General features: G+C 39.6%; 1 protein-coding gene across 1 annotated transcript in view; it reads left to right on the top strand.

Annotated features, from left to right (window-relative positions):
• The window catches only part of DNAJC10 (DnaJ heat shock protein family (Hsp40) member C10), a 51,413-nt gene extending 25,493 nt beyond the window's left edge, over window positions 1–25,920 (top strand). Inside the window, exons 10-23 of the mRNA XM_075608895.1 lie at window positions 2,360–2,497; window positions 3,595–3,684; window positions 4,599–4,712; window positions 5,889–6,003; window positions 7,083–7,210; window positions 9,527–9,643; window positions 11,345–11,446; window positions 12,729–12,884; window positions 14,633–14,766; window positions 15,593–15,646; window positions 17,909–18,056; window positions 20,651–20,773; window positions 22,407–22,517; window positions 23,231–25,920. Of these exons, the coding sequence (XP_075465010.1) occupies window positions 2,360–2,497; window positions 3,595–3,684; window positions 4,599–4,712; window positions 5,889–6,003; window positions 7,083–7,210; window positions 9,527–9,643; window positions 11,345–11,446; window positions 12,729–12,884; window positions 14,633–14,766; window positions 15,593–15,646; window positions 17,909–18,056; window positions 20,651–20,773; window positions 22,407–22,517; window positions 23,231–23,242 (1,542 nt within the window). The 3' untranslated portion in view covers window positions 23,243–25,920. The remainder of the gene's footprint in view (window positions 1–2,359; window positions 2,498–3,594; window positions 3,685–4,598; window positions 4,713–5,888; window positions 6,004–7,082; window positions 7,211–9,526; window positions 9,644–11,344; window positions 11,447–12,728; window positions 12,885–14,632; window positions 14,767–15,592; window positions 15,647–17,908; window positions 18,057–20,650; window positions 20,774–22,406; window positions 22,518–23,230) is intronic.
• The last annotated feature ends 803 nt before the right edge of the window (window positions 25,921–26,723 follow it).

The following is a 26,723-nucleotide window of genomic DNA, read 5'->3' as shown; positions in this document are numbered from 1 at the left end:
CAGAAGTCCCAACCCTGTTGAATTTTCAATCTTGTGTGGGGATGTCTGAGGCACCGAAAAATAAGGGGCAATATTTACCTTACAATACTAATCCATAAGACACTGCCTAGCCCATTCATTTGATGGGGCAATAAATGCATTTGGGGCAGGGGTTCTCAACCCCAGTCCTGAAGACACCCCCCCCAACAGGCCAGATTTTCAGGAATTCCCTGCTTCAGCACGGGTAGCGCAGTCTTCGACTGAGCCACTGATTAAGTTACCTGTACTGAAGCAGAGATATCCTGAAAATCTGGCCTGTTGGGGTTGTCTTGAGGTTTGGAGCTGAGAACAGTGTATAGGTAAGGGGGAGATGGGTGCTCCATTGAGAGAGGGGGGGTGTTTCCACTCGTCGGCATACTGACTGACGTAGTGGCGCCCCACATGACGTCATGCGCATGCGCAATAGAGGGGTGTGTCGATTACCAATTATCCTTGATTGTTTAAGGTTATGAGAGGTGTGTGTATATAAGCCACCTAGGTTGCTCCAGGCTTTATACTCCTTGATAAAGGACCTACCCGTCCGAAACGCGTAGGAGGATTTTGTTCCCCTCCTGGGGTGATGTTTTTATTGCTTTTTGTGCTGAATAAATAGGATTTTACTTTTCACCACCTGACTCCCTGGCAGTGCGCTGTTTTCCTTTTTTTCTGTTGCTTTGGAGCTGAGAACCCCTGCTTTAGAGGCTTACAACTATTAAATACATTGTGATTCAAAGTGAGATTTGTCATAAGGAGATGACAATGATTCCACACGGGCTTAGATAAGCAATAATATAACTATCCCTCCTTTTTTATATATAAACAATATATTGAGTTTAAAAAGGAGTGCTGAATATCCGAATAGTAATTGATCGTATTTAAATAATTTAGATATTTAATAAGTCAACAGGCATTTTGCGGAATTGTTTTTTATTTTTTTTTTGTAAAACGTACAAGAAAAAGCCTGCCTGGTTTTCAAAGGAGGGGACAAGTTTTGTAAATGCAAAAAAGACTGACAGCTTTTAGGAAATAAACTGTCAGCAGGCTCAGAAAAGGGAAGCTAGAGAACTATATCGGGTTCGGCAGAAAGGGGATATGCAAGGAATCTAATGTGCAAGGGCCCAAGCAGAGGGAAATAGCCCAAATGTGTAAGGATGGGGGACAACTTTTTTTTATGTATAGAAGTTAAGAGAAAAACATAAGACGGAATAGTAAGATTATGGGCAGGAGAGGATATGACCAGGTTGAGGGAGACGGCCTTAATTATTGTTGCTCAGTCTTCACAGCTAAAGATGAAGGGGAGAAACCACAGTTGGGGAGCTAGAATATAACTGGAAAGGAGGTGGATGCCAATTCCTTTACAGAGGGGAAGGTCCAATTGCAACTTTAAACACTGAAAGTGGACCAGTGAATGGGTCCAGATGGGCTACATCCAAGGATATTAAGAGCTTGGGCATGTGTTGGGAACACAGTTAACAGAACTATTTACCCATTACTATTGACCGGTGTAGTTCCAAAATACTGTAGAAGTGCAAACGTAGTCACAATTAAAAGCGAGTAGGGTAAAGGCAGGTTACTATAGGCCCAGTCAGCCTACGTCGGTAGTGGCAAAATTGATCACACTTGAGAAATTGCTGACTATCTTAAGTCAAGCAATTTACAAGATCTCAGGTATGGTCAAGAGTGTGGCAACCACAATAGCATGCATTTGGGCACAAAAATCAGAACGCAAAATACAGGATTCATGCGAAACTAATATAAACCACTGTAGAGGAAAGGGACATCGAAGTCTTGCCTTAAAACAAAACAACAACAAAATGTACCAAAGCAACTGAGCCAGTAGAATTTTATGTTATGTAGGGAGAGGTGTTTGAAGCATAGAGGGGTAATGATGCCACTTTATCGACAATTTCTAAGCTCTCACTAGTGTTCCATTCCGTAGACCATATCCGCAGAAAGACACATACATTGGAGTGTGTACAAAGAAGGGCTAGTAAAATAGTGACTGGTCTATAGGCTAAAACTTAGAGAGACATGCGCATGCTAGAAAAAGAGGCCATGAAGCTGAAGTGTGGCAGGCTCAGGGAAAATGTGAGGAAGTGCTTCACAGAATGGGTGAGGGACTAGTGGTTGAGAAAAGAAATTAAAAAAAATGCTTGGGAGACATACAAGACTGTTCTAAATATGAAAGAATGCTATGGATCAAATAGGTCTAAGGTTTATAATAAATATAATAGGGCGGAAAATGGAAAGACCAGGTGCGCAAAGTGATTCTTTATCGGACGTCAAATGCTGTGTTACTACTGGATAGGTTGCGGATTTAAAATCTGTTTTCTTCCCGTAGGAAGGGCTTGTTAATGTAGGATGGATGGATTGCTCTACCCAAGCTGATCTTTGTGACAATTTGGACATCACAACTAGCACCACAGCTTACTTCCCACCCGGAGCCACGTTAACCAACAAAGAAAAAGGAGGTGTTTTGGTAATACATGTACATTTTAGCTATATCTATATTCTCTGATGTTGTATAAGGCGGTGAGCTTTTGTAAAGCCAGACACAACAGTAGGGAAGACATTACTGCATCTTTCTATTTTACCCTATGGGAGAGTTTTCACATTTTCTGTTGCTCAGACATTGAGACTTGAATAATTGGAAATCTTTTAACCAAAAATCGCCTTCGCCTATGAATAAATTCTATGTTATTATTTTGCTCCTTGAGCATGTCCTGCTCTTTCATTTAAAAAAAAAAAAAAAATTTTTGTGGTGTTAAAAAGCCGATCTCAAATAAGCAAATAAAATGCAACAAAAATGGTAATTGCTGTGGACTGCAGCTTTAACCCTTTGGGTGCCCAGTGAGACGTAGCTACTACGACATGGGATCTGGCACTCCAATGTGGCTGCGTCCTCAAGTCTCTACTGGTTTTTCTAAGGGAGATTTAAAATAAAGTGGAGCGGCAGGAGGCATCAGTGTTGGAGCGGTCACATGATCGCGAGTACTGGAGTGGCTCTGGCACTCTGGTGCCGTAGCCCCTCTGGCACTCAACGGGTTAACCATTACATATAAGGTACCCAAAGAGTTCTTTTTGCAGTATAGACGATGGGAGCATTCTCGAAAGTACTCCAACACCGAATGTGTGCATTGAATTTGCACTGGGAATGGTGCAGCATTTTGCAACGTTTTCTTTATGTACAAAACATAAATGAAAGCCATAGTCTTTATTTTTGTTTCACGTAAAAATGAAAAATAAGTTGTAGTATTAAATATATAAATCAGCGAATATTAATAGAAATCATAGACCAGGGGTGGCCAACTCCAGTCCTCGGGAGCCACTAACAGGTCAGATTTTAAAGATATCCCTGCTTCAGCACAGGTGGTTTAGTCAGAATGACTGAGCCACTGATTGAGCCAACTGTGCTGAAACAGGGATATCCCTAATACCTGGCCTGTTGGTGGCCCTTGATGGGGGTTGCCACCCCTGTCATAGACTATTAGCCTACTCTCAAATTTTTGGGGCTTGGTTTATGATTTATATTTGTACGTTGTAAAAGTGTATAATTTTTTTTATTTTTTTTTGTAGTTTATTGACACATTGGAAGCCAAAGAAATCTACAAAGAAATAATCCAGATTCTTCCTGAATTGGAAAACCTTCCTCCAGAATCTTTACAGGTAAGAAAAGTGTATGTGCTAATTGGCTCATTTAGAAAATGTTTAGTATGTTTCCCTAGCACACAGACACAACACGGTGGATATTAATTGGGATAACCACATTATTACATTAACGTTTATATTATCTTAAAAATGAAACTGAACCCGTTATATGATTCAATTTTTTAGTCATACACCATAATGTGTAACGCTGTGTTTTTGCTCAGGCACAATCCATGAACAGTATCTTAATTGTCTGGTTTAGATCTCTGTATTGATCTGTTATTTTGTTTTTTATAAGAAATGCAAATTATTGTTCTACAAAATGTAGCAGCAATATCAATTGTTATTCATTTAGTCAGTCGCACTCATGGTCTCGGACTTCACTGTTTTATTTCCAAAATTATTTTTTGGGGCCCTGAAATGTCATTGCTGCTTGGAAATTGGCATTTGTGCATCATGCACCAAGATAGACCTTGTAAAGTAGCCACCTTTTATTTTGCACTTGTGTGTATACGGATCTTTAAAATTTGCCCCTTTGGGGAGAGTGTGTCTTTGCAGAGAGAGACATGCACTAGAGCAGCAATAAACAAACAATGGTTTTGGTGGAAAGAAATTGTAGCAGTTTCCACATATACACCCCCCACACTACCCATAAATACAAAACAATCTAAGTACTACAGTATGTCTCCGGAGTATTACAGAAATAATACAAATTAAATAAGAAAATAAAATGTTTGCGAATGCTTGTTGGGCAACAAGCAATTATAAACGTCGCCTTCAATATTCTAGATAATGACTTGTCTTATAGAACTATTGGGCAAAAGACAGTCTTACACTGATAGCTGGATAAGGAACATATATTTTAATTCTGCATAATGTGTATCGGCTTTTGTGTACCTTAAAATTTGACAGGAAATTGTCTATCTTTTAAGGGCAGATTAGCACATCACCGTTGGCTTATTTTCTTCACGTTTGGCAAGGATGAACAATCCTATCTTCCGGAGTTTAAGAAACTAAAAGTTTTACTGCGTGGTGAACATGTTCAGGTAAGTAACGTTATTGCCAAATAGATTTACAGTATCTAAGTAGTTACAGTAATCTATAACATACCCATAGGTACTGTATATAGTTGATGAGGTTGAACAAAGACATGTCTACCGCGTACAACCTATGCTAAATTTTGACGACATACTTATCCTATATTTGTATTTACAGTATATTGATTCAGGAGAAGGCGAACAAAAAAATCCCCAGTGAAACATCCAATGATGTCTCAGAAGGGGAAAAATTAATTCCTTCCTGACAATAGCAATCCGATTTCTCGCCGGATCAACATTCTTTCCATGTTTATTTGGTATATCTCTGTAAACGTTTCTTTTACAAAAGATATCCAACATTGACTTTTCACGAGTGGCCGAGTGGTAATGTTGCAGAAGCATTTGAATCTGGTTCGAATCCCACAGTCCCTTTTTTATTTTTATTTTCTCTCCCCTGGTTAGATAATTTAGTTTGTCTGCAACTAAAGGAGCAATCGTGCATTTTTTTTTTCTTATGCAGGTTTGAAGCAGGGGGTCTCTGGAGCTGAACCCTATTGATTTTCAGCTCCGGGGAACCCCTGCTTCCAGAGATGCCTCCAAAGGGATTGCTGGATTCTCTTTGCAGTTTAATGCTCATGCGGCACATGGGCCAATAGGAAGCCACACCACGTGACGTCACGACTTTCTATTGGTCCTTAGGGCATTGGAGCATTGAAAGTCTGCCATAATGTGAAACCTGGAGTGACAAGCGGCACCTACTTACAGAGGCATATCCGGAAGCAGGGGGTGCCCAGAGATTAAATGAATGGTGTTTAGCTCCGGAGACCCCTTGCTTCAATCCTATAAAAAAAAATACTGCAGGAAAAAATAAATCCGGCATGTATTGCCTCTTTAAACTGCCATTGAAAGTTTGTCCTGTGTTTTTACTGTGGCTTTGTACAGTATAACTCTTAAGGGCAAATGTAAAAATCAATGTATTACAAAATTGGTGGTGTGGGAAGCAGGAGGAAATACAAAATGCTACTTTTCTTACAATTAAAATTACTGGGGATTTTTATTTTTTTAAACGACTGCTAAATTAGTGTGCAAATTCTACAAGTCTAGAAAAAAAGATTTAAATTAAAGAATGTACGTTCACGTGAAAAAAAAAAACTTCTGAAATGTGTTCTTGCCTTCCTTTTTAAGGGTGGAAGGTTTGACTGTCATTCGAGTCCTATAGTCTGCACTGAACTTTATATTTACAAGCCGTGTGTGGCAGCATTTAAAGGGAAAGGCATCAGCGATTATGAAATTCATCATGGTGAGCAATGGGGAAAACAGAATTCACGTATATTTCAGATTGTGATGCTAAAGTCTCTGAACTCAAGAAAAAAAGAGGTCATCAAAATGTATATGGTTCCTTGTTCCCACCATCACTGTATTCACCCTCTGCCAGTAAAGGCATGAAAGGCACAATCCTTTGCCCAACCTTTCTATAATGAATGTTACGTGAACTTCCAGGCGTAGTATTACTTCTCATCGTGAAAACTGGGGATCCAGGTGTATTCATTGCGGATTATTTACTTGGAATTCTGTTTTTAGAAGGTGTTTTGATTTCACTAAGTTTCCGCAAATAATGGGTGAAATATCAGTTGACTCAGGATCATATTGAACAAGAGCCCCCCCTCCCTTTTTGGTGACTACTAAATGTATCACTCTGCCGTATTTTTGCCAACCAAAATATATGTACCTTGTTGTGTGAAACGCGTTGGAGGGTATTTACCTCCTTGTTTGTTATGTCTGACAATAAATTCATTTTTATTTTTGAAACACCTGTGTCCCTGGACAGTGCGCTGCTTTGTGCATTCTTTTGCATTTTTTGGATCGTTTGGTATCAAAATCTCCCAACATATTTTATAGGCTTTGAAAAGTTCTTTCACTTCAACGCACAATTTGTATGACGCAATTTAATTCAGCGCAATGCCACCGTCCCTAATAATAAAATAAATATTTAAAGTAGCAGTACGGGATGATTGGCACTCCCTCCCCCCCTCCCCCCCCCCCCCCCCCCCCCAGTCCAACGCCGTTTTTCTTTTTAAAATCTGATGCTCCGTTCAGAAGATACAAGCTTCTTACAGGTTGACTTTCTGAGACCTTAAAATAGAGCTCTCCCCAGAACCTCAAATACTAGATATAAAGAAAATCCTGAGGTTTTTAACACTAAAAACAAAAACTTTTAAAAAGCAGTACATGGTCAGGGGGCAAAATGCCAAGAATGAGTTACACTTCTGGCGGCGACTGCTGCGTTAATGATGTTTATCTGTTGTGTTACAGTACAGTTGGGGAAAGGTTTTTGTCTTGTTAAGTTCTTATGTGCCTATTTTCTTTCATTTTAAAAAGGAAAAATGAACCTTTATGATTTGGTTGCCTTCACAAAGGAAAGTGTTAATTCTCATGTCATTACACTCGGACCTCAGAACTTTCCTGGCACTGAGCGGGAGCCATGGCTTATCGACTTTTTTGCACCTGTGAGTATATCGCAATGGGATAAAGTTCAGGAACTTCAAATGCTTATGCAGTGCTCATACATCAATATGTTAGAACAAGAGGTCATGCTCTGAAGTTGGGCGGTGGCTGCGCAAGGGAAATATGAGGTGGTTGGTATGTGGAATAACCTCCCTACAGAGGTCGTAGTAGCTAATATAGTCGGGCAGTGTCCATAGTGAAAGCTAGCAAGAGTGCTACAGCGCTACTTGCCTCGCGACAGCTTTCCTCTCCAGCGATGTGTGGACTGTAAGTTTTTGGGAAGCGAGCGAGGGGGTGGGCGAGGTCATGACGCAGGGGGGTGTGTTAAGGAAGTATCATGCATGAGAATACGCCTTTAGCAAATAATAAAATGCTTAATGCCATGCAACTTACAGAAGTATTCTGCAAAAAAAGAAAAAAAAATTATATATATATATATATACTCACACACTCACAAAAACATGCCTTGTTAAAAAAAAAAAAAAAAAAAAACACACAACGTGATGCATTGTACACTAAAAAAAAAATTAACAATTATACTTGCTATATTGTCCATTTAATGGACAATACATCTGAAATGTATCTCTATAATTTATCATTGATATTTCTGTCATGGTATGAATTAAAGGTTCAACCTTGGAAATCAAATTTTCAATAGTTGAGTTGTCCATATTCTCACAGCAAGCACAACTCAACTGACAAAAAGTAATTTGTACAGTATCCAGACAGAATAGCATACTACATTTTCATTGGCTGTTAGCCGCTCACATGATCCGACTGTCTCTCTACAAAAGCAAACATGTTTGTCTCCTCTACTTTTGGTATCCTTGTATCTCACGTGCATGTGCAAGCTTGCGCTCACTATGGCCATGCACATTGGAATACACACGTTTGTTTGTAGCGTGAGCTACGTAGCTCGCCCCGTATCTTGCATTATGGGTAAGGCCTTGCAATTAAAAAAATATTGGTATAGACACAAGGCTATGTTAAATATGAAAGAAAGTCATGGATCTAATAGTGTGAGGTTTTACAACTGATGTGAAAATAGGCAGACCTTGGTGGTTCTATGAATAATTCATTTTGCATTCTGGTGAATGCACCTAATACGCATTGGAATAGATACTGCTTGGTTGAGATGAAACACTGGTCTGGTTTAGACCCTGTGAAGTGGTTTGTGCAAAAGCCAGAACAATGTTTTCATGCTTTACAAATCGATCAGTTCCCTGAATATACTACAGTACATCCTAGTTACATTACAAACTACGTTAGTTAGTGTAATCTCTTAACGGTCTTTTATTTATTTATTTTTTTCATTTTATTTTTTTTTACTGATTTCAAAGCGGTTTCATTCTGATTTTTGGGAAAATGTGAATACGTAATTAGAGGAGCATAGGTCTTTAAATGAAACCATGCGTACGTTAATCATTTATATAGACTTCCATTACACACTGCTTTTTGTATTACCCGAATATCAGAAATATATTTTTGATAAAGTGATGTGTTGTAATATATCATTTTATAGGCAAGAATTAGAATCTAATGTCTGAGGCACCGATCGACTGTGGCCAAGCAAAAGAGTACATTGCCCTTAAAGGGATTCATCCACTTAAGCTAAATCAAATACTATTAGACTACACTTCTATCCATTCACATGATTTCTAAGTTGCATATCAAATATCAAGTGTGAAAATATCCCACACAACATTAAATGGACAAATACACAATTTAAGCATACCTCAAATCCTTAGCTCAGTCGTTGTGAGTCAACTTTAAAAGTAATTTTTATGATTAATATTTTTACTTGAAATATCTACTTATAGTATATATTGCAGAGACTTGAAATGGCTGCATTTTCAAATAATGTTTTAAAATTTAAATACACAATCCTAGAGAATATGTGATCTTTTAGCATCTATTTTGTTGGGTTAAGCCAGTATTGCCCCAATCTTTCTACCCTGTTTCAAAATGCAATTTTTCTTTGCGTATCCCCCCTCTTCTGAACGTTGGGGGATGAGCCCTGCAAACAATCACATCTTGACTTTTTTTTTTTTACTGGTAGAATATAATAAATAGGTTATTAATGCAAGGAAAACTGCCTTTTCTCTCTCTCACTGTCGGTCTCATTTTGTTTTCTTTGCCATGTTCTGTGTATCGCTGTCCCTCCTATCATTCTGAGCCCCCCTTTCTAAGTCCATTGACTTCTCTGGGTGTTTGGCCCATTAGGTTGGGGGAACAATGCGTTAAGCACAGAACAAAATGTGTTGCAATCTGTTCCTGATAACGAAAGGTAAACCGGTATATCCATGTATTTCTCTTAGTGGTGTCCTCCATGTCGCGCCTTACTGCCTGAGCTAAGGAAAGCATCAAAACATCTGAATGGTCAGGTCAAATTTGGTACATTAGATTGCACAATCCATGAAGGACTCTGCAATATGGTAAGTAGAATAAGAAAATTGTTCCAAGGGTAATCCCATTGTATTAAATTGCTCCCCTTGTAGTACAGATGTAGAGAGACACAGTGCGTGATGTATCAAGGACATTTTGAGCAAAATTGATGCTAATTGCGACCTTGACGTATTGTATCTCTCTGTGTCCATGTATCCTGGTCATTACTTCACGTTTTGTGCTGGGTGTGTTGGCTTGCGATTTGGGGAGTGTCAAGCGAAGAAGTTGAGAAGGGGCAACATGACGCACAGATTAGATGCCTCAGACCCTGTCACTATATTTTATCTGCATCAAATAAATTGGCCAGGTCTGAGGTGGCATAAACTTTTCTTGCTACCAATTTGCTTCAAATATGAAGATTTCTTACATTTGACACAAACATAAAATGGAGCAATGCGGCAAAACAAACTTCTATTTGCACTTCCGTTTCATTGATACATCTGAGTGCTCCTGAAACCGCAGTAAAAAAAAAAACTGTTTCCCCTTTCTTTCTGCAGTTACAAAGAGGTCCCTGAAAATGAAGCCATAATAGCCTTAGGCCTCGGGCATGGTCAGCGCTTATGCGCTGACCCGTGCTGAGGCGTGCTGCTGCTCGGCACTGAGCCCCTGCAGCCGCAATGAGAGCGGCTTTAGCAGGGGCTCGCGCACGCGTCCGCACGCTTGGGGAAGCGTGTGTCTGACGGAGGTTTGAAATTTGGCGCTCGCCGGAGCGCAGGGCCGGTCACGTGAGTGGTTCGCCCAATGAGGGCGAACCAACTCCGTGACGTCACTGGCCCGCCCCCAGACCCGCCCCCGACACGCCCACGGACGGCAGGCTGTGTAAGGCCAGGGAAAGCATCGCTTTCCCTGAGCCTCAGCGCGCCTCAGCCCGGATCAAAGCACTATGTCCCAGGCCTAAATCTGTAGAGCCTGCTCCCTTAAGTGCAGCAGAAAGAGGAGACATCATACAGGCATACCCCGGTTTAAGTACACTCACTTTAAGTACACTCGCGAGTAAGTACATGTCGCCCAATAGGCAAACGGCAGTTCACGCATGCGCCAGTCAGCACGTCCTGAACAGCAATACCGTCTCCCTACCTGTACCGAAGCTGTGCGCAAGCGGGGAGACTATAGAGCCTGTTACACATGCGTTATTTACATCAGTTATGCACGTATATGACGATTGCAGTACAGTACGTGCATCGATAAGTGGAAAAAAGGTAGTGCTTCACTTTAAGTACATTTTCGCTTTACATACATGCTCCGGTCCCATTGCGTACGTTAATGCGGGGTATGCCTGTATATGCAAAACATGGACGTTGCCTGTTTTTTGTTGATTTCGTGTAGTTTTCCATTTCATTGCCTCATGACATTGGGACTACTGGGACCTTGTGACGTTGCCCTAGCATCATGACCTTTTTGCTCGATTCTAGGTGTAATCGCAACCACAGCTTTCTTCCGTTGCCAAAATCGGGGTAGATCTGGACCATGTGATTGTTACACTAGTGATCACATGGCCTCCAAAATCAGGCATTCAGACACGAAAAGAGTTGTGTATTTAAATGAAATGATTGTTTAAAATTGTGATTTTAATGGGATGATGCATTGATCCATGACTGAGACATTTGGATTTCATTAAAATTAAGTTTTTAATTATTCGTTTTTAATTGCATGTTTTCCCCTTTAGTTATGTGTCGAATGTTTGTTTACAGCATAACATTAGAGCTTATCCAACGACCGTAGTATTCAACCAGTCTAATATTCATGAATACGAAGGACACCACAATGCTGAAGAGATTTTGGAGTTCATAGAGGTAAGTTTTTTTAAGTGTTCACCAGTGCTGCTAATCCTACTGATGCCTGGGTTGTTTATCCCTTCACTAATTACAGCTTCATCTGTTGTGGTTTTACTCTTCAAACTTTCCATGATGACAAAGAATGCATGGGTGCCAAAGGACATTCATTTTGATGGATGTTGACATACATTTAATATGGGTTGATTCTCCTTCCTAGGTCTGTTTCAGAGGTCTATAGTACTTAACCTACCTCGCCTTGTGCTCACCCCATGGGACAGGTACTAAATATAGTATCATGTTTAACTAGATGTAGCTGATTGACCACTTTAAAAAAAAAAAAAAAAAAAAACACACGGAGAAATAGAAGTGTATACAAATGATTACTTTTTATTTTTTTTATTTCCATGCTTTGGACAATTCTTGCAATCATTATGTAATGAGACCTTTTCCTCAAAGCCATAGGTACTGTAAGTTTGTTGTTTTTAATTTGTTTTCTGCAAAGTATGTGATTAAACCGAAGTAACTGATATGCATATAAATATATATTTATTTATTTTTATTATTATTTTTATTAATTTTTTTTACAAGACACATAAGAAAAGGTAATTTGTTTAAGGGGATTTGAATCTTAAAAGCTGCAGTTCAGTCTTTTTTTTTTTTTTTTTAATTTATTTTTTTACTTCAATAGTTTCATGTGTGCAATCTCTAATTACCTAAAGAACTGTATAGCTGCAGCTCAATTCGTTCTCCATGTATTGATAGGCGAAATTTGGTGACATAATTAGAGCTGGCATATGTTTTTATTTGCTTCTGTCAGTCAGTGGAAGCTCATGAATATTCATGAGCACTCCTGCACTGACATGTGCTAGAGGGAGGGCAGGGCAGGGCTGACAAAGGGGTGTGCCAGGGCTTGTGACAGGACATGAAGGGGCAGTGCCTTAGCAAATGGCTGTTAAAATAGAATACAAGAAAATTGGTCTTTCAAAGTTGTTTTTTTAAAAACAGAAAATGCTAAAAGTATTTTTTCTTACTACAGAACTGATTTATTAAAAAAAACACACATGCAGGATATTGACTGAACTGTAGCTTTAAGGAAGCCAATGACACTGATCTATTTTTTTTTTTTTTTTTATATATATATATATATATATATATATATATATATATATATCTGTTATGTGGGACTGCCCCATTAATCAAGTGCTAATCTTAAATGTTGTACGTTTGTAAAATTATTAATGAATCTAAGAACCGTGCTCGTTTAAATACTAATATTTTTGACGTAATGTTTGCACTTTAGGATCTCCGAAATCCCTCCGTTATTACACTCACACCAGAGACTTTCAATGAACTAGTTAAACGACGGACACGGGATGAAAACTGGATGGTTGATTATTACGCTCCTTGGTGTGGACCGTGCCAATCTCTGGTTCCTGAGTGGAAACGTATGGCAAGGGTACAGAAATCCTTGTTCTTGCCCTTTTATAATCTGTGTGTTATCGTTGAAGTTAAAAGGTTGGGTTACAATTGGCAGGCGTAAAACATAATGGTATCAGAGTGGGACGATAAAAGAAGCATCAGCCAGTTAAGGCCGCAATCCATGGTACTGGTTAAAGAGCCCTCCCAGTTCCTGGTATATTTCATTTTGAATTTCCCTTGCAAGAAATTTTGTCCAGGACCGACAATATGGCCGCTCGGATCAGCACCTCTGGCAGTCCATAGAAAGCCGTGATACTGCAGTTTCCAACTGGTTGACCCTGCAGCCATCTTGGTTTTTCCTTTCAAGTACTGGCAAAAGTTAAACATTTCAAATCTCAGCAATAGGGTGGGGGGGTCTCTGTAGCTTTGACTTATGCGGTACAACTCTGAAGGACCCCCTAGTTCATACAAGCTAAAATAAAATATTTGCTTTTTGAGGGGGTGATTTTTATTTATTTAAAAAAAAAAATTTAATTGGTACTTTGGGTAGCAGATAAACCAAAAATATTGCTTATGCAGACACTGCGGCTGCTGCAGTACGTCTTGCGAAGCAGATCTGTCCATCACCGCTCTGCTTCCCAAAGTCGCAACTCTTAATGCCTTGTAGAGTGCTATGCAAGACATTGTTGGTCGTGACTTTGGGAAGCACAGTGGTGATTCACAGCCCTGCTTCCGGAGAGGTTCTGCAACATCTGCAGTCTTTCAGCACAACATGCCACCCTAATTTTCCCCTCATCCCAGTTGAGGAGGTTTTTCGAGCCCTCGTGATGACTAAAATCTGAGTAGACTATCGTGTCTTTTCTATTTGTATGTGCTTGCTGGCAGAACAGATACAGGTTCGGATGAAAATTTTCCGTGAGATGGAACATTTCTGTGTGGGACTGTTGAACGTTTCTTCACCAGCAGCAGTTCAAAATAGCATAGGGATAGAATTACACATCAGTAGATATTTAGATTGCCACTTGCCTTGTATAGCAGTATTAGAATAATTTATTTTAAATACACGTGTGACTATTTGTGCTAAATAGCTTGGTTTTTTTTACATTTGCATTATTTTGCAATGCAATGTTTCCCTGTGCCTTGCAAATAGGATTTAAGTCCTTTCAATACAGAGTATTTTTCTTCATCTCTCTGGCACTCATTGCCCTTCCTCTTCTGTCTGCCCCATGCGCTCTTCTACCTGTTTGCCCAGTTTACCACCATTCTATCTCTTCACCCTGTGACCCCTGTGCACTTGTCTCTTCTATATTTCTGTTGTCCTTGACACTCATCTTGTTACTGTGCCACTCCTTTTCTTTCCTGTGACTTTGCCCTCTTCTGTACAGTCAATGTGCCCCTCCACTGATAACTGCTGCAGCCGCTGATGATTTGGCACAGCCAATTTGTAAAATGTGTGTGCACTTTAAGTGGATGGGGAGGCTTCTCCTCTGCAGCCTCCTGGTTCCTGCTGCACTTCAGTAACGTGCTATGATCACAGGTACCACAGCTTCTGTTGCAGCGACATTTGGCATAGAGCTCTTGGGGGAATTATGTAGGCATCCCTTACAACTATGTACTTGGGTTTCTTTCATCATGATTACATTTCTTTGAGAAGCATATTCAATTAAGTTGTTTACGTAATCTGTTGGTGTTTTTTTTTTTGTCTATCCCTTTAGACATGTATGAAGCATCTTCTACTTCTACTTCACCTCTTTTATAATGGTTTATACTTTTTTTTTCTTCCAGCTTCTGAATGGATTAATTAATGTTGGAAGTGTTGACTGTCAGAAGTATAGTTCATTGTGTAGCCAAGAACATGTACAAGGATATCCAGAAATTCGACTTTACCCTGGAAATGTGGACTCTCCCAATCATTACTTGTGAGTGTGATGGTTTTATACGCATATTTATGTACATTTACAACAGTTCCGGTCATCTAGCACAGGGATGCGCAAGATTTTTTTGAGGGGGGGCGGGGGGGCACAACGTTTACAGAGGCTCCGTGCTTTTCAGCGCGTGGCCTCTGTAACTCACCTGAATTGAGCCGGCTTCAGGCCACACGTCGCCATGGCAACGCGGCGCCATGTAACATGACCACGCGGCATTATTTGACGCCCGTCGCCATGGGAACGTGGAGACAAATGGCGCCGCAAGGTCATTTGACGCCACATTAAAGGTAAGGGGGCGCGACACAGGGAGAGCAGGCAGGGGAGCGCAGCACAGGAAGTTTGCACTCCCCTGATCTAGCACATGGGGTTAAATACTGTATTTCCCTGGCATAATTGTGTTTCCAAGACCCAACCTCTGCTAATATCCAGCAGTCACCACTTTTTTCTGTGGCAAATCTGTTTTACTGTTTTATGAGGTTCTATTCAGTTGACATGTTTGGTCTTGACGGCACAAAGCATCCTTTGAACAGTCCTTTCCTCCAAAGCAGCCGCTTATTTATAGTACAGCAGTCAGTCTCGTACGCAAGGCAACTCATTTGGAAGATGATCTCCGTGAGCTTTTGGTCTCTGCTGCTTCAGTAAGGAAACATATCCTTAAGTAACAGGTGGAAATGTTGGCAAAGTAAAGAATAGTATTGGAAATAATGTGTGCACATATAAATTAAATACTGTAACTGCTGCAGCAGCTGGACCTTTTTATAAATAGTTATCTGTATTTCTTGTTCTCTTCTAATTACTTTGCTTTTTTGTCTTTTAGTCCGTATAATGGCTGGCACCGGGATTCTCATTCACTTCGGAGCTGGGCACTTACGTGAGTTATTGTATATGATATTTGAATTCGCTTATATGCGTGGGCTTAATAGTACTTTTATTCTTGTATTTGAAGTGCCTTTACAGACACTATTTTAGACCCAATCACTACATTTTATTTGTATTACAAATGTAAACTGCTCTATAAATCTCTTGCGTGCATTGTGGCTTTAATGCCATAGCCAAGGCAGTTTAGTTAATAGGCAAGTTCCCCTCGTCTTTTCTTACCATACTATACAATAGGGGTCCTGCGCAATTAATATTAAAGCTGCTCATATCTTTTGAACGAAGCATCCCCTGAAAGGGCAGACTTGTTCTTTTCAAGTAAATCTAAAGGAAATATACAGCAAGGCCTCTCACTTTGTGACTTTGCTGAACTTATCTGAGACTATTGGTATATATCTGTTTGACAACTGTTTGAAGTCTACATTGAAACCAGCTCTGTTTCCTGGTGGGGTGGTGAGCTTAAACCGCACAACTTGCCATGTGAACACGCGTTTTGTTTTTTACACCATTTTAAAAAAAAACAATAAGTTGGCAGAAAAGTTGCCGATCTGCTTTTAAGGGCATCACATTGAGCTCACTTGCAGGACAGGTCATTTTTTAGGGGAACTGCACCTGTAAGTATACCTGGTCTATGGACTGAGAGTAACTGCTTGTCTTTATTTCACCACCAGCAGTAAAATGAAACCGGTTATATGCTCTATGTACCTTTTGCCCTTACAGTACATGCTGCTACTAGCAGCTCCCATCTCCAATGCACAAGGTGTTGAATGTGACAAGGTCTGATAGCTACTGTAATTTAAGAACCTTATTATCTTCTAAGGAATAAAAAAGTGACTTCATGACATGGGGCAGTCACATCATTTGTCTACATCCTCTTACTTGCACATTAACAGTGCAGTTCTGTTAGGAGCTCTGAGCTGAGAATGACAGAAAAACATTGTATGGGCAGAGAATCTAGTTTCCAGTTTGAGGGCTCAGAGCCGTTGCACTTGCTACATAGCCAGGTGTTTCAGATGATTCCCACCTCACTCCCTAATCCTTCTCCCTTCAGTAAATCAGACTGCCTGTGCTTGGTAAAGGTGTAGGCGATGTATGGCTTTTTGAAGAGTATGTGTTTGCAACCAAGGATGTTGGGAGAACCTTAATATTGGTCATTAGGACCTATTCATAGTGTCTTTGGAACAAAGCCCATTATCTCTGGTGATATTTTAACCGATAATGACAAAGAAAAGCTCTATCTATATCTTCAGCACTCAATACTACAAATCTAAAGACATTTAAAGCATAACTTTTAATAAGGTATAAAATATATATCTTACAGTAAGGATATAATGATGCTGTCTGTCCTAAAATATAGGTATTATATCTCATAGACCTAGCGTTATCCAAAAATTAGGAGTTGTATAAAATGTATACCGAGTATTTGTAGATGTATCGAAACTATTGTATGTATCATTCGTGATTAGTATATAGTAGTCTTCCCACTTGTTTGACACTTGCAGTTATTGTTACTCAATAGATACATAGACATAGAAATGAACATGACACTTATTTGGGCAGCATTCTTCTGTTTGCTTAAAGATGCATCAATCACTATGGCTGTGGTCAATCAATGAAATCACTTTGTACCGAACAGTCATTATTGTGACTGTATCATGTATACATGCTATACCCTTGAACACATGCAATAAGTGATACTGTTCTAAATATAATAAAATGTGGGTAAAAACATAAAAGTAAGAAAGTAATAAATAAGAAATGATGTTACCACTGTGCATAAAAATAATATAAATGATCACCAGAACTGCAGAATTAGTGTTTAGAATTTGGGAAATGAAGAAAAAAATAGATGAAGGAAAGCAATCCCAATAGTCTAATACCAAGTCCATTTGTTTGTAGTGTGATATTTTAACCCCTTCAGTGCCGCCGTGTCCTGCCACCTCCGTGGCCACTGCCTGCCTCCCCCCCCCCCCCCCCCCCCATCCTTCCAGAGCTTCCTTATCGTGTGATCTCTCCTGTGCGGTTACATCGACAGAACGGTAGTACCCCAACTGAGTGCTGATCATGATCTACCGCTAAAAACTAGCATAGTCCAGGGCCACTAGTATGCCAGACCTAATGACATTCAAAGGGCACAAAGGGGTTAACCTTTCCTATACCAGCAATGTATATAACAGGTCCTTTAACACACTGTCATCTGTCTTTCCTTACTTTCATTTGACTCAAAGATTTACTCCGAACTTATTTTCCCCCACAGGTATTTACCTAAAGTATCGGTTGACCTGACACCTGAAAGTTTCAGTGAAAAAGTACTCAATGGAAAAGACCATTGGGTCCTAGATTTCTATGCTCCATGGTGTGGTCCATGTAAAACTTTTGCTCCAGATTTTGAACTTCTAGCTAGGGTAAGTATTGGAACACTCCATTTACACATTGATCCCTGCCCCTCCATCCCCCTTGTGGAACAGTGTAGAAGGACGACAGGGGAGTGAAATAGCTGGCGGGGACTTTGTCAGATGGTTGCGGGAAAATTCTCTGGCCATCTTGCATGGCCTGTTCCTTTCCTCTGTGCGTGCACCATTCCGTCTCCTCGCTGCATGTCGAGGGGAGGCCAGATGCCTACCCCAGCTCTGCCTGGAGAGCAGAGGGGAGAGCAAGTAAGGAGAATGGGGATAGAGGAAAGGCTCTGGATGGCATGGAGGGTTTTCTGGGAAGCCCCCTCTGTCACACTAATAAAAGTAACTATAGATTAGTAGTAAATTTGTAAAAACTTGCTCTACCAAATGTGCTGATTTTTATTGTAACCTTTCAGCTACATTAGACACTAGGAATTATCAATGAATTGGTAAACATGGAAAAGAAATAAGATTATATCTCAATTCAATGGAAATACAGAAGACGTAATAAAAGTGAAAATTATTTTAAGTGTGTGTACACCATATTTGATCTAAGCTTCTTATACTTTTGTGTTCCCTATGCCCATCACATTTCAGTTTCATTTATTTTGTTAGCAAATTTCTTATGGATAAGAATAATGGGTGTATAACAACTTTAGGCCACAAAGGGAGGACTGTTCATCTTGGCTCCCAACAGTTACATGCATTACAGAGTTTAACAATAGTAAAGAGCCAGCTCACGCTCTGCTGCTTATCTTCCTCTAAAATCTCAATGGTCTCCTTTGCTTGTGCAGGTTCTATTGTTTGTGCAGTGTGTGTGTGTGTGTGTGTGTGTGACACCGTATGCTTTGACTTGTCAGATTGTCTTAGCCTCAATGTGTTTGTGTAAGCAACTATACTACAGTTTCCTTGTTATATATTTTTGTCATTGAATTTGTCAATGGGTTGGAGAGCATTTGCAGGGCATGTGTGGGTGATCAGTTTAATGTGTGTCTGGTAACATTTTTGTTTTGAGTCTTGATTGAATCATCTAAGGTTTGTTGCATACTGTACAATGTGTTAGCTCAGCGGTGCGCAAAGGGGGGGGGGGCGCGGGCTGTTAGAGGCCCCGCGCTCTTCCCCCAGGCATTTAATTTAATGCCGGGGGAGGCGTGAGGCCTCTAACCTCACTTACCTACTGGCAGCCGGTCTTCGGCGATGCGTCGCCATGGCAACGCGGTGTCAAATGCCGTCACGCGTCGCCATGGTAACACGTGCCAAATGACACGGTGGGGTCACGTGCCGTGACCCGCAACGTCATTTGAAGCCGTGCCTTCGGGGAAGGGGGCGCAAACGCTGCGGCTCCCAGGAAGATGGGCCGCAGCTGAAAGTTTGCGCAGCGCTGTGTTAACTTATACCCTTAATACTTTGTATTGCTGCATGTTTATTACTAGTGGCGAGAATATGCTATTTTGGTAGTAAAGCGGTTTATTGATGTTTTTTATGGTCATTATTTAACTTTTATTTGTTTTGGGTGTTAAATGTTCAAAGCTTGTAACTGTAAAAGTAATAATGCAAATCTCAGAATATCAAGTATCAATTGTGTTTATTACCCTATAGTGTGCTGCACACAGGGGTCACGGACGACATTCAGTGAATGTCATACATCTCTTGCTCATGTGTAGAGATGATCACGACTGCAGCTGTGTGAGGGACACGGCCTCAATTGTAACAGGAAAAGAGGACTGCCTCTTTCGTTCCTGAAATTGAGGGTCGAACACGCACCCGGAGTTGAAATGTGTAGGGCTACTAACATGATGATAGAGAGGTTAAAGGGGCAGTGGGTTAAATAAAATAAAAAGTATATCTATAAAGTAGAGATATTTTAAAATATTCTCAACTTTTACCGGATCTATAATAAACAGCTGGCTTGGCGGGTTTTTAGAATATATTTAATGTCTCTTGCCTATCAAAGCCACCGTTACATTTTTGTTCTGAAGGAAAGTAATATGTATACATTTTTCACAACATGCAAATAAGTAAGAATGTTGATTAAAAAGCGATTTAAATTGCAGTAAACCAATTGCTAATGAATTGTTCTGCTAAATTGGACTTCCCCTGTAAAGGTGAGGGCCAATTGCCAACTGAAATAAACAACTTTGTTCTAAAACTGTTTATAGAAAATCACAATTTGGGAGGACCCAAATGTTTAAGCATTATTTCTCAAACTGAAAACTGAGTGCTTTCACAATGACGTTTGTGATCAGGATAGAAACCGCATCGTAAAGACATGTACGGCTAAAACAAACAGGATTCTCTAAATTGGACATTGGTTTACAAAACAGGATTTTGCTTTCCTATTTTCCAATTTTTGTGTTTTTTTCCTTTTGCTTCATGTGGTTTTTTCCCCTTCTCCTTCTTTCCCCTTTACCCCATACATATTGACTATTGCCATGGTGATATTGATTTTTTTCATTGACACGTTGGCTACTGTTAGAATTTCAGTTTATTAAAATTATTCATATTCACTCTATTGGGTTTTTTCAGTATCATTAGCTAAGAGACAGAGTGCTGGTACTATTTTTGGTTTGTGAGTAACTTTTTGTTGTGCTTTTGTTTTTTAGATGGTTAAAGGTAAAATCAAGGCTGGAAAAGTGGACTGTCAGGCTTATGGACATCTCTGCCAAACTGCAGCTATCAGAGCTTATCCTACTGTTAAATTCTACCCATACCAGGGATTAAAAAAGGTAATTCTTTCTGTCTCTGAGTAAGTTATCTGATTCTGTGCTTCCTTAACTCTAGTTTACTGTACAAACTGTGTCAGAAAGCAGGCTATCCTTGACATGAAACTGCAGGTTTTGGGGTGATTTTAGTGAAATAGGAGTACACACTCGTTTTGTACAACAAAGGGAGAAAAAACTCTTATCTTTCGGGGCTCACAAGTCACTGGCAACCAGACATGGTTTCCATTAAGAACAGCTACCCGTATTTGACATAAGACCAGTCAGGCTATGAATGTTTTACGACACTGGCTTAATGAGAAGTAACCTGGAATTACAGCTCTGCAATTCTAACAGCCAGTGTAACTTTGCCTAGCTCACAACCTATGAGCAGACTAACTGAGCTCAGCAGCTTGCAGCTCCTACATAGCCTCTGCTGTCCCTAGTCGTCTGCTTCACCCCTACAAAAGGCAATTAACTCTGCTTGGCGACTCCTTAAAGTCGCAATCCCCCCAAGAAGTCTCTGAGTTTAACTCCTATAATGTTAGTATCTTGTCCCATGGGTATTTTATTAATTTTTAAAAATCATGATTTTTAATTTTTTTTTATGTCAAGCATTTGAAATGTTAAACCTCAGGTGCTAATTTCCTGAACAAAGCATTAGATTTCAAAATGAAAAACTGCATTGGAAAGATGTGGGTGGGGGAGAAGTAACGGATGGTTACAGTAAAATGAAATGCACAACAAAATGACTGCTGCTTAATTTACACTGTTCAGGGACTATAGGACAGAATGTATTCAAAACACAACAGAAAATACAACTTTTCGAACACCCCACAGTTGTATTCAGGCATGTGAATTATTGCATAGTCAAGCATACAATAAAAATCAGTATTATCTTCATTGATGGAGTTTAAAACTTTTGGGTATTTTTTTTTTTTTTAAATATATAGTACGGGCTCAATTACTGCAAGTACCCTTACAGGGCTTTCCCCAAATAGACCTCAACTAAGGCCCATAATATAGTGGGCGCTCTTTCTGCGCTGCTTGCACGGCAGTTATAATTGGCTGTGGTTAGCCAGCCATTGTATGCTAGGGGCGCGCATGGCAGTGAACGTGGAGCCGGGCGGTAGCTGGGAATACTCAAAAAGTACGTTTTCGCACCGCTACCGCCGGTGTGTGCACAGTTAATAAATATTTATTCTTTTACCAACGTCTTTTTTTTTTTTTTTTTACATTTTAAAAATATATAATTACACGACACACACATACACACATATACACATACACACATATACACATACACACATATACACATACACATTCACATATACACATACATACACAATCTGTCGCTCCCGGCAGCACGGACCACCATACACACACAGTGTGCGTCACATGCACAGGCGCCCACACCTACTACAGAACGCGCCTTAAGGGATAAAAAAAGGAGACAAAGAATAGTTTGGGTGGAGTGATAATCTGAGGATAAATAAATAAACAATATGTGCGTCACACTGTGGCACGGACCATTAAAATATTTCAATTGAGAGATTTCATTTCCAGTGTCGCCGTTTCTACTCAGACTTTCAAGTGGATACTTTTGACAGTGCATCCTTTTTTTTTTTACTGTCCTTGTATTTCTTTCCCTTCTGTACAGAAAAATGCTCATGGTGAACATATAGACACCAGAGATGCAAAAGAAATATCTGACCTATTATCAGAGAGGCTAGAAACGATCAAGAAGCAGCCCAAGAAAAAGAAATCGAAGGTGAGCATGAAATATCTTAACGTGTGTGTGTGTGTGTGTGTGATTATTGTTTTTGACACCCCCATGCAGTGTTAATACTCAATGCCAGGGAATGCCGTTGTTGCTTTTCTGCGGCATTCCTGTGTCTGCGCGTGGTGAGTAAAAAAAGTGACAAAACCCCATTGCATGTCATTTCCCAGAATCTCTGGCTGCAGTGGTAGAACTGTATGCTAAGAGATAATGTGGAAAGGACGATTTGTGAGTGTGTATTTGAACCCTTCTATACTTTTAATTTGCAATTCTTTCATTAGCAATTTTAAACTAGAGTAGATTACTCCATTACTGAAGTGGTTGAACTCTCAATTTAAAGGGAATGCAAATCCTATACTTAAGATTTGTATATCAAGCATATGGCTAAGCAGGAAGAGGTGGGTTTTCTTTTTTTCCCCGAAGTAACCCCACCGCGTTCCATAGGATTGTTATACAAAAGGTCTTTTATTAACGCACCATAACAAAATTGGCACAAATTAAGTTTGGAGTCTAAGGCCCTTTCTTTAACTGATAAATTGTGTATAGATCTCTATAAAAAAAGGATCTCCACAGTACTCCGGTTGTGATGCAAAAAGGGTATTTTGTGTGTCAGAACCCAATGCACCTTTAAATGAAGAACGTGTTTTTTCTGCATTTTGGTCCTTCACAATATCTGACATAATTGTTTTTGTTTGTTTTTGTAGGATGAGCTGTGATAACAAATTAATAGAGCAAATTGAGAAGCAACTATAAATGACATATCAACATGAATTTCTGTTGGATCATATATGAGAGAGGGGAAAAAACCCTGGACTTTAATATGGCTATGATGGACAATAACAACGCCAAGGAGCAGCCCTAATCTGAAGACTTTATTGCTTCTCTTGGTGGATATCAAACTTCTCAGAATGGACAATGCTTGTTAGTGGTGTTTCACATCAGATTCAGATTTTACACATGTTTAATAATCCTAAAATTACATCATTGTTTCCCTTCCAAAAAACAGTTCAAGTAGTTCCAATATATTTGATAAAGGCAGAATTTTAAAACCGAATAGGAAACTGTAGCTGTTGATCACCCAAGATGACACTGTTAAATAAGTTATGGATTGTTGACTATATTTGTTTGCGTTGTGATCCTAGCCAATACTACTATAAATATATGATGGTGGCGGACTGTTTTACCACTGTATGCTGATATAAGTGGACCATTCACATAGTGGGACTGTTGGATATACTATGGTGTAAACAACAATGTCCGTACCAAGTGCATATAAAAACAGTGAACTGCCTCTTACTACTACCATGTCATGTAACACAACTTTCACTGCTCACGAGTTCTGGTATCTCATTGATATCCTTAATAAAAGTGCCTACTGAATTTCAGAAATGCCAGCACATTTTTGTAAGTGGGACACTTGTCAGAAATGACTGCTGAATAGTTCAATTTTTTGGGAAGAATACACAGCAATGAACTTTCTGGACATGCTTGCAAATTGAACATCTTTCACAACCAAAGTAACTGTACTTTAAAGTTGTTTGTTGTTTTTTTACAGCTTGATGCATTCTCATTGACAGTCTCCTTTTTACATTGCTGTAACTATACATTCTATAATTATATAAACAGTGAGTTGGAGCATAAGGCATTGCATACTTGCTCAAATGTTTTTATACTGGAATTTGATTACTTTGTGATGTCCAGTAAAGTAGTAATAGGGTGCTAGCAAAACGCCAACAGTGTGTTCGATTCAGAATCCACAATTACCTGTCATCACAGAAATGGGTGTCTGACCTGCAAAATGATAACGTTATCAAATGCACATGTTGGTCTGATAACTAGAGCTTAATAATTTCGGTTGATATAGCTAAGGTCAAATATCTTGGTCTGAATATCATTCAAAGCAGAAGCACTTTTAGCAAGTCTGTTGTTCCGAGTTTCTTCCGATGTACGGAGTATATATCAATTGTTTATTTCTCTGTGGACCCACTTAAATTTGCGATATTTCCATATCGGTGTGTATATAATGTAAAATATCAGCCCTTTCTCTACTTTTGTTTACTGTTACAGGTGTCTAACTAGCCAAAATGAAGTAGTAGGTGTTACATGTATGCACATGAAGGAGGAGAAAGTGCGAGATCTAAACAATGTTTTACTTGCAAACATTTTCAAAGCAGAGCAGGTATCTTTTTAATGACCTTTAATTTAACAACCAGTCATAATGAAGTGTTATTGCTACTGATTTGCTGATAACATTCGATTAATACAGAACTCTGGTTTGTCTGTTTTATTGTTTTGTGTTTTTTTTTGCTTTTTAGGGTGTTACAATAAGTTTTAGTCAAAATGTTTTATGTTCCATTTCAATTTTTTTATATTTTTTTAACAATGTATTGCATTTAGAACAGTACATTAAAAAGTATTGTTTAAATTGTTCAGGCACCCTCACCTCCTACCCCCCACCCCCCACCCCCCACCCATCTCCTCCCCCCACCCATCTCCTCCCCCCCACCATGTGATCTGTTCACTTCTTCAGACCATTGGTTTGCTTAAGTATAGCATAAAATATTCAGTTACAGTTTCTCTGCTTATTTTTCTACAGACATCACCCCCTGCTAAACTTGTTATTAGTAACTAACCTTTTTAAAGGTCTAGACAACATGCTTGGAGAAACTAACGGTAGAAATGTGAAAAACTGAATCTCAACATGGTAACAAAAGAGGCTCTTATCAGACATGCATAACTGGGAACAAACAAAGGAGGTACATGTAATAGAACAAGAGCTCGGTTATAGCAATGTACTCACTATTAATAATGTTTCAGAATGCAGTAGACGTATACATTTGTGACGTACTTCCAAACCCATAGGAGTTGCAGTTACTGGGTTTACACCTCAAGCAGTACAAGTGGCTTTCCATGCAATGGGCCAACTATTGCAATTTGCTGTTGAAGACCCTTTTGGCAATATCTGGGTGGCTTTTCAGTTGTTGGTCCAGATTCTGGACGATTTAGTGTTTACGGTATTTGAATACTTTGCCCCCCCCCCCCCCACCCCCAAAAGAAGCAATGGTTTGTCACTTATTGAATAGATGTTACTGAAGCGCTACTCCGTCTCTGACATTTTCAACAAATCATTCACGTTCTATGATCTATCCAAGTTTTTCTCCCTGTTTGTACCAGGGAACATAGATTCCTTTGCTTGTAGTGGAATGTTTCCCCAAAAACATGATACAAAACTGGAAAGAAACTGTTATCTTGTCATTTTACCTGCTTGTCAAATAACTTTAAACTGAATATTGTTAAACTTTGTATAGCAGGAAAACCAACAAATCAACCGTGTTACATTCTCTCCTATTTTAAGGAAATCTGTTCTGAGTTTTTAATAAAATATTAAAACTAATTTGTTTCAGTTTATGCATCGTTATCTTCAGAGTAAACTCTATCCCAATTAAATCCATGTGGCACATTTACCCAATTCTGAATGGCAAAGTTAACATTAACATACACTGGTGCACTAGACTGTGGGGAGAGTAGGGGTTGAGGAGCAAAAAAGGCAACTCATTGACTTCAAGTTAATAATTATTTGACCTTCTTATTGCCCCACGACATAGTCACCTACGTCATGGGGTCTAGCACTTCAGGGGCCCTATGTCTTAGTGGCTAAGTCATGCCCAAGGAGTGTCTTTAAAAAAAATCTGAAGTGTAGGGAGATAGAAGAGGACTCTCTTCCTTTTCCGTCTTTAAGGGCTGCTGCGGTCACATGACTGCGCTGGGCTGGTGCCACGGTCCCTTTACACCCAGGTTTCATTAAAAGGATCAACATTTCAGTCCCTCACTTGGACCTTTTTCAAAAATACAGAACAATAAAGTGCAGGAAACAAAAAATACTCTGCAAACCACACGTGTGCATGAAAGACCTGTGCAAAGTACATGTATAATGTGACATTATTTAGAATCACCATCGTGAACAGCCCTATTATGTAACATGACCAAAACCAAAGGGGATACCAACACACCTAGATACATGAAGTGTGGTTGGCGCATTAGGGGAAGGGGGTTAAATGTAGGAACAGAAGAACTGATGGCCACTGCCTCCACCTGGAAGCAGTGGCTCAGTCAAGTCCCCAGATTGCATGCACTCTTGAACACGCACACACGCTGCAGTAGGTGTAGCTGCACAATTGCAGATGGTGTGATAATTAG

This window comes from Ascaphus truei, chromosome 7, assembly GCF_040206685.1.
Source record: "Ascaphus truei isolate aAscTru1 chromosome 7, aAscTru1.hap1, whole genome shotgun sequence".
In the NCBI taxonomy this organism is placed as follows: Eukaryota; Metazoa; Chordata; class Amphibia; order Anura; family Ascaphidae; genus Ascaphus; species Ascaphus truei.
Note: the sequence above shows the minus strand (reverse complement) of the source record. Positions and strands in the feature narration are given on the sequence as shown.